General features: G+C 47.9%; 1 protein-coding gene across 7 annotated transcripts in view; it reads left to right on the forward strand.

Annotated features, from left to right (window-relative positions):
* The first annotated feature begins 8,175 nt into the window (after positions 1-8,175).
* Positions 8,176-13,550, forward strand: part of SUSD1 (sushi domain containing 1) — a 133,694-nt gene continuing 128,319 nt past the window's right edge. For 6 of the 7 annotated variants that reach the window (XM_060154628.1, XM_060154630.1, XM_060154627.1 and 3 more), the window contains exon 1: positions 8,498-8,609. In XM_060154628.1, the coding sequence (XP_060010611.1) occupies positions 8,504-8,609 (106 nt within the window). In that variant the 5' untranslated portion in view covers positions 8,498-8,503. Of the gene's footprint in view, positions 8,262-8,497; positions 8,610-13,550 lie in introns of those variants that run through there. The other variant, XM_060154633.1, reaches the window with a different exon arrangement.

A 13,550-nucleotide genomic window follows, 5' to 3' on the forward strand; every position in this document is an offset into this window, starting at 1 on the left:
GGTTGGGAGTCCGCCTGTCGATGCAGGGGACACAGGTTTGTGCCCTGGTCCGGGAAGATCCCACATGCCGCAGAGCAGCTGGGCCCATGAGCCATGGCCGCTGGGCCTGCGCGTCCGGAGCCTGTGCTCCGCAACGGGAGAGGCCACAACAGTGAGAGGCCCGCGTACCGCAAAAAAAAAAAAAAAAAAAAAAAAAAAAAAAAAAGTGGTACTGGAAATCCAGGCAGGGTATTATCAGAGCACCAAAATAGAGATGATTTGTGGAAGATATAAAGCAGATGTCAGATTAATAAAAACATGAAAGAGCCAATGCACCTCCAACCCATGAAAGCAGAAAGAGGCTCTTCAAAAAAGTGAACTTTCTAATTAGAACGCCAGAATAACCTCAAGTTCAGAGACAGCAGGGACAGGGAGAAGGAACTGGTATGATGGTGAACTGGTAATTAATTCATGAACCGCAAACATCTGCACCCATTTTCTGCCTTAGAAGTGGTGGGTCCTGGATTTTTTCCCTAAGTGAAAATTTTGAGTAAAGCTTATTGCTTATCAAATAAGATGAGATTTATTATACATGAGTCTTCCATAGAAGGCCCTGGAGCCAGAGAGAGTAGCCATTGTGCACTTTCCCCCTCCCACCCTCAAAACCATTAGAGCTAGGACCACTGTAACCAAATCTCCATTTACTCCTAAGAAAGCAGGGATTCTCACCTGGCCTGGGGAAATATATCCAAACTACTAATTCTAAACAGATGAGACTCTCATGTAAAAAAATAATGGGCAATTGAAAATCATGAAACAAATGAGGAAAACCAGCAGAAGTGTCATCCAATGCTACAAATCTGTAATACTAATACAGAAAACAAAATTCTGAGGAAAAATTATTCTGAATCCAGATTCTAGACACAATTACCCTATCATTTAATTATTTTGAATTCAGAATTCTCAACTCAGTTAATCTTTAAGTAAATGATGAGAGCAAAATCAAGATATATTTGGACATGCAAGGATTCTGAAAGTTTATCATCCAGGAATAGTTTCTGAAAGAGATATGATGTACCAGAAGATGAAGAAGAAGGAGGAAGGGGAGGAAGAGGAGGAGGGTGAGGAGGGTGAGGAGGGGGATGGTGAGGAGGGTGAGGAGGGGGAGGGTGAGGAGGGAGAGGAGGAGGGGGAGGAAGAGGAGGAGGAGTGGGGAGGAGGAGGAGGGGAGGAGGAGGAGGGGGAGGGGGAGGGGAGAGGAGGAGGAGGGGAGGGGGAGGAGGAGGGTGAAACAGGAAGACATAGGGCACAAAAACCAGCAGTTAGTAAAGAAGGAGGGGGAGGAGGAGGAGGTTGAAACAGGAAGACACAGGGCACAAAAACCAGCAGTTAGTAAAGAAACCAGTAAAACCTGCAGCTAAGTCCATTGCAAAATAATTGAATACACTCTTTCTAATTTGAAGATTGCACTGTTTACCAAGGTCAGTGATATGAGTCTTCACTGTTGACTGGTATTTATCAAGCAAAGTCTAGCTCCATCAGCCTTCACAGCTGTTGTGGGCTTCCTCAGCAATTGTGTCAGTCATGGTTAGAGGTGCCCCACTTCTCCTCAAGGCTGTGGGTGGCTGCAAGGGTCCTCAGGCTGATTCTAGGTCCGGAAGTGGGCTGTCAGCAGGCTTCCTTTTGGGGTTTGTGGGACAAACAGACCAACAGCTGAGGCTTCCTCAAGTGAGGCAGGTGACTCTGTGTGTGTGTGTGTGTGTGTGTGTGTGTGTTGTGTGTGTGTGTGTGTGAGAGAGAGAGAGAGAGAGAGAGAAAGAGAGAGAGAGAGAGAGAGAGAGAGAGAGAGAGAGAGAGAGAGAAGGAGAGAGAGGGAGAGAATTGGGTGACAGAGCCCCAGTCTCGCTTGGTGTTGCCCCTGCCTCCTGAGATCAGCAGGAGGATGGTGGAATACTATGCCAGCTGCTCCCTGAACTGCAATTGGAGTGCCTGAAGTTTGCTTCCAAATTCAAATCTTCCGCTCCTCCAGCTTCTGCTGGTGGGATCACAGGATGTCTGAGTCCCGTCAGAGTGCCCTTGCCAGTGCAAAATGAGGAGGGAGGGCCTGCTCTACTGAGCCATCACTTCCCACCCACATTTGCTTTGCCTTTCTGAGAACACTGGTGTCCTGGACGGGTGACACATCAGACAGCACAGCTTCTAGCACAGCCATGTACAGTAGCCAATAGTCTACTTGTAACCCACGCTCCACAAACTAACTCCAGGTGGGGTGTTTGGTTTGTGCGTGTGTGCTCTGGAGGAGGGAGAGGCATGATGAGGAAGGCAGAATAATCCTGCTGTTTCTCACATGGCAACAAAGTGTCTGAGAGTCATTGAGCTTTTAAGAATGATAAGTCTGGGGCTTCCCTGGTGGTGCAGTGGTTAAGAATCTGCCTGCCAATACAGGGGACATGGGTTCGAGCCCTGGTCAGGGAAGACCTCACATGCTGCAGAGCAACTAAGCCCATGTGCCACAACTACTGAAGCCCACGTGCCTAGAGCCCGTGCTCCACAACAAGAGAAGCCACCGCAATGAGAAGCCCGTGCACCGCAACGAAGAGTAGCCCCCACTCGCCACAACTAGAGGAAGCCCGCGCATAGCAACAAAGGCCCAACACAGCCAAAAATTAAAAAAAAAAATGAAACAAACAAAAAAACCAACAGTGATGGTGGCTTTAAGAATGGTAAGTCAGGGGCTTCCCTGGTGGCGCAGTGGTTGAGAGTCCATCTGCCGATGCAGGGGATGCGGGTTCGTGCCCCAGTCCGGGAAGATCCCACATGCCGTGGAGTGGCTGGGCCCGTGAGCCATGACCACTGAGCCTGCGTGTCTGGAGCCTGTGCTCCGCAACGGGAGAGGCCACAACAGTGAGAGGCCCGCGTACCACCAAAAAAAAAAAAAAAAAAAAAAAAAAAAGAATGGTAAGTCGGGACTTCCCTGGCGGTCCAGTGGTTAAGACTTTGCCTTTCAATGCAGGGGGTGAGGGTTCGATCCCTGGTCAGGGGGCTAAGATCCCACATGCCTCGTGGCCAAAAAACCAAAACATAAAACAGAAGCAATATTGTAACAAATTCAATAAAGACTTTAAAAATGGTCCACATCAAAAAAATCTTAAAAAAAAAAAAAAGAATGGTAAGTCTACCAGTACTTGACTTAGAGACAGTCATCAGCAGGGCATTTCTCCATAGAGACATGTCCCTGTTATCAATGGGACAAATCTGCTTGAGAGGATGACTCCATTCTGGGAGGGTCAATGTGGCCCCTTTCAGGCAGCCTTGCGGTGTTCTCAGATGTCATGTCAGTTAGGGATAGATGTGTGTGACAAATGTGTGTGAGCGTGGAGTTACAGAGGGAGTGACTTTTATCTGTTTCAAACACTAATTTTCAACCAACATCATTCAAAGGCTTCAAACATTTAAATCATTCCTGGTAATGCAAACTTCAAGCAATAAGTTCAACACCAGAGTATATCCAACTCATTAGAATTAGATATTCGAACCATTCCCGGAATACCCACAGATGAGCAATTTATTTACAATTTGCAAGCCCGCTAGTAGCACGCCCAAGCCAGCCTCTGGGAAAAGCAGTACGTCATTTCTGGTCAGGAGTGTGATGACCAAGCAAGGGACTTTTCCAGGAAAGTTCCAGGATATATGGTATCCAGCCTCCCTGTCCCTCTTCTCCTTCTGGCTTTATATTTTATCCAGATGATAACCCACCAGGCAAACCCCAAACTTTACATTGTAAGCAGACACACTGAAGAGTTGCCTGGGGGAAAACGCTAGAGATACTAGGCTGGTGTTCATTTTGTATTTTCCTGCCCTCCTCCTGCCCACACCCGTGGCTGCCTCTTAGCCCGTTCAGGGATCTCTAGGAATCCTATCCATTTACGTCTCAGGGGTTGGGGGATGGGGCTTTCCAAGGGACCTTTTCTATAATTCTGATTTCCCAGGATCCAAAATTGATATGGGGAGTCCTATATGTTAGTGCCTGCCTGGTAAAATAAAAATTGGTACCTACGTTTTTTTTCTCATTGATTTTTAAAATCTTGTTTAAATGTACAGCTCAGCGGCATACGTTCACCTTGATTTGCAACCATCAGCATGACCCACCCACAGAATTTTTTCATCTTGCAAAATTGAAACTCTCTACTCATTAAACATCAACTTCCCACTCCCCTCTCCCCCAAGCCCCTGGCAACCACTCTTCTACTCTCTGTCTCTATGAATTTGACTACTCTAAGTAACTCACATAAGTGGAAACTTACAGTACTTATCCTATTTTATTTTATTTTATTTTATTGGCCATGAGGCTTGTGGGATTTTGGTTCCCTGACCAGGGATAGAACCCAGGACCCTAGGCAGTGAGAGGGTGGAGTCCTAAACCCTGGACCACCAGGGAATTTCCAGTACTTGTCCTTTTTTAACTGGCTTATTTCACTTAGCATAATGCCCTCAATGTTCATCCACAATATAGCATGTGTCAGAATTTACTTCCTTTTTAAGACTGAATAATATTCTATTGTATGGCTTCTACCACATTTTGTTTATCCATTCATCCTTTGATGGACATTTGGGTTGTTTCCACCCTCTGGCTCTTGTGAATAATGCTGCTGTGAGCATGGGTGTTCTTTGTTGTCATTGAATGTTTTGATTGTGTAGCAAGATGCATTAAGATAGACTTCAATATTTCTTAACCTTCGACGATGGGAAACAGGAACAAATCGGGAAGCTCTCTGGATTATGTATACCTGCTTGATGTACTTTAAGATCACTTCCACGGATCGGTCAGTAATCTCAATATTTTAGGTAGGATTTACATATTTTGTCTAATCACAGGAAGGTTCACTGATGAGTAAATTACTATAAAAAACTTTTTAAAATGTTAGAAGTTATTATTTATTTAATTTTAATTTTTTGCGGTACGCGGGCCTCTCACTGTTGTGGCCTCTCCCGTTGCAGAGCACAGGCTCCGGACGCGCAGGCTCAGTGGCCATGGCTCACGGGCCCAGCTGCTCCGCAGCATGTGGGATCTTCCCAGACCGGGGCACGAACCCGCATCCCCTGCATCGGCAGGTGAACTCTCAACCACTGCGACACCAGGGAAGCCCTAGAAGTTATTTTTTTAAGTGTGGAAAATTATAGTTTTTCTGGAGAGCCAGGAAACTGGCATTTGGTGGCCCGAAGCCTGAAGAAGCAGATTGTAGTGAACAATATGTGCACAGATGAGGAAAATAAAATGCTTTGAACTGGTAAAAAGCGTACTATGCATTTTTTTCCCAACAATTCCTACATAGTGGTTCTGGAGTAAATCTGAAAATATTATAAAACCTGCACAGGGCCTTCCCTGGCAGTCCAGTGGTTAAGAGTCTGCGCTTCCACTGCAGGGCGTGCAGTTTCAAGCCCTGGTGGGGGAAACAAGATCCCGCATGCCACGAAGCGCAGCCAAGAAAAGAAAAGAAAAGAAAACAAAAAAACCCTAAAAATATGAACATTGTGTTAATATGTACAAATAGTAACTTGAAGTGTGCATATACTTTAAAACAATTTTAAATTACATGTATTTTAGTTTTTTTTTTTTAACTCCACCTCCCATCTCTTTTAGTGGACATTTTTGTGGAGGCCACGTGGCAAATCTAATCCAGTGCAGTTCTCAAAGCTATCTGCTTCACTGATGGCATTCTCTGCTGTTTGAAAGCACTTCTGCATACTTAATTGGGTGTGTGTATGTGTGTATTTACTGGGATTTGGGAAGCAGGGGAGAGAGATCTTTCAGGGTTTATGATGCCATCTTGAAACCAAAAGTCAATTTTTTTCTTAGATTAAGTCATTAAAATCTTGATATCATGGAAAAAAAGAGCTCTCTCCAAATTCTCTTTTAGAAGATATTTGTGTACTGGTCGTGCTCTCTTAAAAGAAGAACACTTTTCTTAAGCTAAATATTTTCTCGGCAATGATCTCATTGCTCCAAATTTAACACTGGTTCAATATTCTCTTTTAATTCTAGTGACAAATACTGATGAGGAGATAATTTTTTATTCTGTGGTTCCATGAACTCATCATTGGGTAGGATGTAGTTTTTTTTTTTTTTTTGCAAAAAAATATTTGTTTGAAAGCAAAAAATGAGCCAATAGAAAGAACTGATGAAAGTCACACAATCTAACGTAGAATGAGTATAATGTATTGTACTAACGTAAAATTTTCAAAATTTAAAAAACATGGTTCATGCAAACATACAATGAAAACTTATCTAAGATTTTATTTAACCAATGCATGAGGGACTCAGCAAGATGTTGACTTCAAAGGAGAACTAGTAAGATAATAAGGTTTAAAGGAAAATGTGAAGAACATATATGTATATATATTACATATATTTCAGTTAGGAATGATGAAATGAATTTGCTAATAGATGCAAAACTGGGTAACTGATTTATATCATATAAGACAAAATCTAATTAGGTTTATCTTATTTTTTATCTGGCAGAAATCACCCATATCTCTACTGGAAAAATTAACTTGCATTGCTATGGACAAGAATCTTTTGCATTATCATCAACTTTTTGCAAGTTAACTTTACCCCTACAGAGTTATAAATAGCCTAGTCAATAGAAAGTCCATCAAAGGTGCACAACCCTCTAGAATCAATCTCCAGAAGGGCTACTACACAACACCAGCACCCCACTGAAAAGACACCCAGTAATCTCTTTTGCCCATTTCCAAATTTTGGATATTTTTCGACATCACCAATTAAAAAAAAAATATATATATATATATACTTATACACATATATACACAAATGTATTTAAATTTATTTATTTTTCAGGGGAGCATGGCAGAGAAGGAGAAGTATAGGTTGGCTTAAAAATGTCTTGAATGTATTTTTTGTTGAAACAGTGACATGATTTCAAAGTTCATGGAGAGCGGAGCTTAACAAAGAAACTGTCTAAATAATAGGAGATAGTTTGCACTACCTGCACTGTCCATCTCCTACTCCCCAAAGCAGGCTCTTATCTTTGCTGAGCAAAAAATAATTAGCAAGAAAACCTGCTGCAAAAGGGCCTCGGAAGTGTATTTTTAACGACTTCTTTTTAAGGCTGCACAAGTGGAACCCTTATATGGGCGTGTTCATGGGTGGTTAGGGTTAGAGTGGGCTCAAGGCACAGAGAGAAAGCAAGTGAGGATATGGGTGAAGGAGTGGAAGGCTCTGCTCTTGGGGAGCCTTACAGACATCTCGAGCTGAAAGCCTTCAACCTGGAACTTATTTTTTCTCCCCCTGCAGACTCTCTACCCTAACTTGCCACAATTCCCTTTGTGTTTCTGTCTCAGTGACTCCTGCCACCATCAACCCAGTTGCTCAAACCAAAAGTTTCGGTGACATCTGTAATTTCTCTTTCCTTGTCCACCACAGTCCACAGGCCATAAAATCCAGTGGATTCCACCCAATACCACTCTCATTTGCCACTTCTCTCCACACTCATTGTCAGTACCCTGCTCCTGGACGTGTCCTCTCTTGTCTGGAGCCCTGAAGCAGCTCCAGGCCGTCGCCCTGCCTCCTCAGACCCAATCCCAATCCCACAGAGCCGACCCTGGGAGCCTTTCCTGATGAGGTCGCGCTTCTGAAAACCCCGTGACAGCTTCTGAGCAACCTCCTTGACATGCTTTATGAAGTCTTTATTTCCGCAGCTCACTGCCGCTCTCCAGCCGTCCGTTCCAATCTGAGGCGGTCCTGCTCGCCATTGCTAGAATACACTCTAGTCTGTCTCTTTGCCCACGCCTCTCACCGCTTAGACTCCTCTCCCGCGCCCTTCTCACTCTCAGGTCTTCGCTTACTTCTTCCTGAAGCCTCCCTGACGCCCCAAGCTGAGTGTCCTCGGAGCAGCAGGAAGTCCTGCCAGCTCTCTCGCCCCAGACGGTCTTGTCGCCTGGTCAAGCCTGTCGCCCCTGGGTGGCCTGGACTGGCGGCTTCTCGCCCTTGGAGCTCCAGCCACGTCGCCCGGCTCGCTTTCAGCTTCTAGAAGGTTCCCGCTCCTTCTGCCCCTCACCCCTCTTCCTTTGCCACCCCGGGGGTGCCTCCCTGAGCTCCCGACCCCCTTGGATCCCGCGATCGTTCCACACGCTTAGAGCACGGGAGACAGTTTCCTTCTGGCACAGTCCGGGACTCTACGTTCAGCTGTGTCACTAAGCCGGACCCGCAGCGTGTCCCCGGGCCCCCCGCGTACCCGGCGCGCAGCAGGGGGCACGGCCAGGTGAAGCCGCGAGTGGCTGAACGAGCGTCCCCCGCGGCGCGCGGGCCTGGCGGGGAGGACGGGCCCGCGCACCGCCGCCGCCGCCGCCACTCCGCGGGACCCCGCGGAGCCCTCAGCTTCCTAGCTTGGCGCCGGAAGCGGCCCGCCCGGCCCCCTCCCTGGGGCGCCCGACGCCTTATCTCGGCGCCTTGGGGCCGCAGGAGGAGTCGTGGGCGCGCCGGGAGGGAGGCGGCGGCGGCGGCATGGCCCGGGGGCCCCGGGGCGCCGGCTTCCCGCCTGGGCGCCTGCTGTCGCTCCTGCCGCTGCTCAGCCTGGCCCTCGGTGTGCCCCGAGCGCCGGGCGCGGACGGTGAGTGCAGGCGGGGAGCAGGGGCGGCGCGGGGTCGGGGGGCGGCGGCCCGGACTATGCCGGGCGCGCCCCGGACGCTCCCCCGCCCCTGGGCCGGGCTGGCGAGGAGCCTGGTAGCTGGGCGCAGGTGGGGGATCGGAGGGCGGGGCTCCGAGAAGCGGGAGGGCCTCCCGGGCGGGCTTCTCCGCCTCAGGCCCGGTCCTGGGCTGCGGGAAACAAATGCGCAGCGGCCTGGCCCGCGCCCCCGGGGGACCTGGCGCGAGTGGGGGCCGGGCGCGAGCGAGGGGAGAAGCTCTCTCCCCGCCAGGAGAGCCGCGCCCGGCGCGCGAGGGCGTGGAAGGGCGTTCCGCCTGCACTGTCACGCTTCCGGCCCGGCTGTGGCTTTTCCGCGACAAATTCTTGACCCGGAGCAGTTGTCTTTCTACCTTTTAATTTTTTCCCTTTGATGAAGAACCAGATGCTAATAGGGTGAGGAAGAAGTGTAAGGAAGTTTACGGGAATAAAGCAGTTATTAAGCCATTCATTCAACAGATGAATGGTCCTTGAATAGTTTCCCTGTGAAGGGTGTGAGGGCCTTGTGCTGGTCCTTACTGAGCTCATATTCTGCAGAAGACAGACAAGCAAATAAGCCATTTCTAGGCAGTTGGAGTAGTTTTTATTCCCCCTGCAGAACGCAGTGTTGAACGTGGTACGAGTTACGCAGAGGATTCAGACACGGAGGGGAGGTGGCATTTGCTCAAATAACTGTAATAAAGGCAGAACGCCGTCAGAGGCGTTCTGAGGTGGGTGGTCAGAGGAGGGAAAGACGACTTCTGACCAAGGGAATCTGGTGGCCTCATGGATGAGGTGACCTTTGAACTGGGCCAACAACGATTGGTAATATTTGGTTATGGGAAGAGGAGGAAAAGGCATCCCAACTCATGGCAGAGGGCACAGCAGCTCTCCGCAAATACGTGTAGAATGAATGAATTCCAGGTGGAGGGGACAAAGTGAGGAACCACACGAAGGCATGAAAGCATGGGGGCTGTGTTTCAGTTTGACTGGTATGTAGGAGGTGCGTGGGGAATGGGGGGCAGAAAAGCAGATTGGATTTAACCAGAAGGCAGAGTGTTGTGATTGGCAGACCAAGGCATTTAGACTTAGTTGTTCCTGGGCAGTGAGTAGCCACTGGAAATCACTGCAGCTTTTAGTACAGGGAGTGATGTAAAAGCTGGTATAAGAAAAGCTTCCAGCTTCCTTTGGAAGGCAAATTCTGTGTAAGGAGATATGAGGGGACTTTGTGGCTCAGACTCCTGTTCCCCTCAATTCTCTTTACCTTGGGACTTTTACCATCACTGGACGGTGTTTTTCTTGACAGCCAAACCTCCTGGAGTGGCCATTTTTATACATCAGATGCTCTGGTGGGCTTTCTAACTTCCTTCTCTAACTCGATCTCCCACGGCAGTGTGCGTAAAAGTTTGCAGATGCTTGGAGCCTATTTCAGAACCTTTGTGTTAAGACTGTAGCCTAGGAAACTGTCCACTGGGGTCCCATTGGCTTGCTGACCTGAGATGGTTGAACAAAGTAACTACCTAAGGCCATCCATCTGCAGCAGCTTAACGGCTGTGGGGTGAATTTTGGGAAATGGAAGCCAGGGTTACCTGGATGAGCCCACTCTCCTTATGCAGGCATTTTCCCATCATTTACAACTGTGTAGAACCTGGTTTGATTAAGGGCAGGTTTCCTTGCAGTGGTCAATGTGGGAACTGACTGGATGCTTAGGGCCATTGAGGAAGTTGTAATATCTGTTCTAGAAGTTCTGAGGCCGGAAGACTGGCCCCACAGTCATGACAGCGGGAGATGAGGACTGCATGTAGGTGATAAGGTAGAAGGGGAACTGGAAGGACTTAATGACAGATGTTAAGGTGCAAAGGAACAGAAAAGGGAAGTTGGAACACTAAGGGTTTAGGACTGGGTGACTTGGGTATATGGGTCTATGGGAGGAGAAAAAAAGATTTTGGAAGAAAGATGCCTAGTTGTTTTGGAGATCCTGAATTCGAGGTAATGCTAGGACTTTCGGAGAGATGAAACCAACAGGGAGTTGAGACTGTGGACAGTAAGTGTGTGCAAATGATGGAGACTCGATGGTCACTTGAAGCCTTGAGGTTGGTAAGAGTAAGAGGACCAAGGACAGATTCTTGGAAAGACTAAGTTCAGATGGTAGATGCACATGGAGGAGAAAGAGCAGTGGCCACATAGACTGGAGGAAGACCGGGCTAGTAGAGCATCAAGGAAACCAGGGGAAGGGGAGCCAAGTGATTGGAGACTGAGAACAAGGCTTTGGATTTGGTGACTCTGTCAGTGGAAGCCAGAGCTAGCAGAGCACTGAGGGTGAGAGCCAGATGCAGAGGGCTCAAGTGAGTGCAGGACTTTGGCTGCAGAGTAGATATTCTTTAAAGAAGATAGAAGATAGAAGGAAAGAGAAGTTAGCATTCAGTTGGGCTGGCCAGGTCAGTGCAAGAAATTTTTTTGCTGGGGGAAGTGGTAAAGCAGACTCCGGCACGAATGAGGGGAATTATTGGGTAGAGGGAGAAACTGAAAATGGAAAAATAAAGGAGATATTTATTGGAGCAGGTCAGAAAGCAAAGTTGGTCTACAAGTGGGAAAGCTCTATAGGGAGAGGGGAGGGAAGGAGAAGAATGGAGAACAGCTCTTCCCTTCCCCCACAGCTAGCTACTTAGTGCTGTTCATTTTTCAAAAGCAGCCCAATTGTCCTCCCTCCTGGAGGCCCCTCTGTACTGTATTACATGGGCCACTACACACTTACTTATATACATACATATTTATAAGGTACCCTTGCTCTATACACTTACACCATATTGCAATGTAATTGTTTACTAGACTAAGAGCTCCTTGTGCGTAGGGACTGTGGCTTGTATTAGGAATCTGGTATGGAAATAAATGAAGACCACTCAAATGAGAAAAGGCTTGCTCTAACAAAAGAGTCAGCGATCGTCATTGACATTTGTCAGAGACTCACAGGCAGGCCGGGGAGTGTAAAAACTTTACAGTGGAACAGAAAGGAAGGTTTCAGGTATGCCTGGGTTGGTTGGAGGATGTTGCCATTGGGAAGCTGGAGATAGCTTCTCTCTGACAGTAGGCATCTCGTGTGATTGGTTAGGGGAATGTATTTGGCTTTCTCTGATTGGTCCTAAGTTTGAAGCGTGGGCAAAAATTATGGAAGCTGTCCAATATTGATTAAATCCTGACCACTTGGGACTTATTGCTACAGAGGTTGTGGTTTGAATTCCTAGACCGATGGCTGCAGATTATGGGTCAGAGTTCTATTTTTATGTGTGGTCTGGGGTTGTTCATTTGCATATTCAGTCTCTCGCGGTAACATTGCTGAATTACATTTAATTGCTATCCAACGCGTTTCAGGGAGGAGAGAGTGGGGGAGCCAAAGTCAGGTGGCCTGAGTGTGAGGGAAGGGTGAAGTGGTAGTTGGTAGAGCAGGAGGGTGTTGGTGGTGGGCACGGTGCCAAGCCCTAGGGGAACAGAGAGGTTAGGAATGGGCCAGGAGGGCTGGAACCAGTCAGTCCTGTTTCTTAACCTTTTCCTGGCATTGCTCTGAGTCTGGGAGCGGCTGGGGTTTGGGAAGGCCAGAGGGTGTGCAGAGGGCAGGCAGAGGCCTTGAGAGGCTTGGGGAGCGGTGGTAGAGAGGGTTGGGGAAGTTGTTACTGTGTAAAGTACACCTGACTTCCTGAATCGTGCATTCCATAGGCTTGGTCTTCACTCCGTCATCATGAATCACAGCAGCGTATACCCTGTTCAGAGTGAGGAAGAGGAGGAAAGAAGGGAAATGGAGCGGGTGCGTGGTTTTGGAGTGACTTACAGTTGCTCAAAGTAATGTAGCAGGATTAGAGCCAATGAAGACGATCCCCGCCACGGCCTGTGTTCCCCCTCCAAGGACTTGGCCCTGAGCACATCCTCAGCTTCTGGTCAAATCCTAAAATGGGCTCCTAGGTCTCTGCAGCCAAAGGTGGCAAGAGGCCTATTGGCCTTAGCTCTGCAGAGGAGACAGGGGTGTTGAATTGCATGGATCTTAAAAAAAAAAAAGGTATTCAGCTTGCTCGAGAATGTGGGGCAGCCTGTTCATGTGTGACATTCAGGACATAAACCTAGGGTGTGGCTGCTTTGCTCAGAGCTCTAAAGCATTGACATTGGGGCGCTCGGCATGGGTTGGTTCCTAGTCTGGAGGCCAGGTGTGTGACCCGCTCTGCAAGTTGGTCTTGGTCAAACAGGAAAATGGTCAGAAGAGGGCAAAAGAGCAAAAGCAGCTGCGGGCTGATAACCGTTTTACACAAGGAAAGGTTCTGGGCTCCTGATGGGGAATGGCAGCCCTGGGTTGGGGAGGAGAAGGGGACTGGATGATGGTTCCCATTGCCCCACAAGGATTATACTGCTTGAAAGAGTAGAGTGCTCTCTGTCTTGGCAGATTTTTATTTTATTTTATTATTATTTAAAAAATATTTTATTTATTTTCATTTTGGATGCATCGTGTCAGTTGCGGCATGAGGGATCTTTCGTTGTGGTGCGCAGGGTCCTCCTTGCAGTGTGTGGGCTTCTCTCTAGTTGTGGTGGGCAGGCTCAGTAGTTGTGGCACAGGCTTGGTTGCCCCACAGCATGTGGGATCTTAGTTCCCTAACCAGGGGTGGAACCCACGTCCCCTGCATTGGAAGGCGGATTCTTTACCACTGGACCACCACAGAAGTCCTTTGGTGGATTTTTAAAGCACAGGCTATGTTTTTGTTTTTTTCTGTGAGGGATGTTGGAGAGGAGGTCTCTCAGGTTCCTTCTGTTTCTGGAATTTGATGCCGTCTCTTACAAGCAATGCAATTTTCCATAGTGTTGCAGAAGACTTGGGAATGTTTTCTCTTCCTGAGCTTTGCGCCCCTTTGC

Source organism: Lagenorhynchus albirostris, chromosome 7 (genome assembly GCF_949774975.1).
Source record: "Lagenorhynchus albirostris chromosome 7, mLagAlb1.1, whole genome shotgun sequence".
Classification (NCBI taxonomy): Eukaryota; Metazoa; Chordata; class Mammalia; order Artiodactyla; family Delphinidae; genus Lagenorhynchus; species Lagenorhynchus albirostris.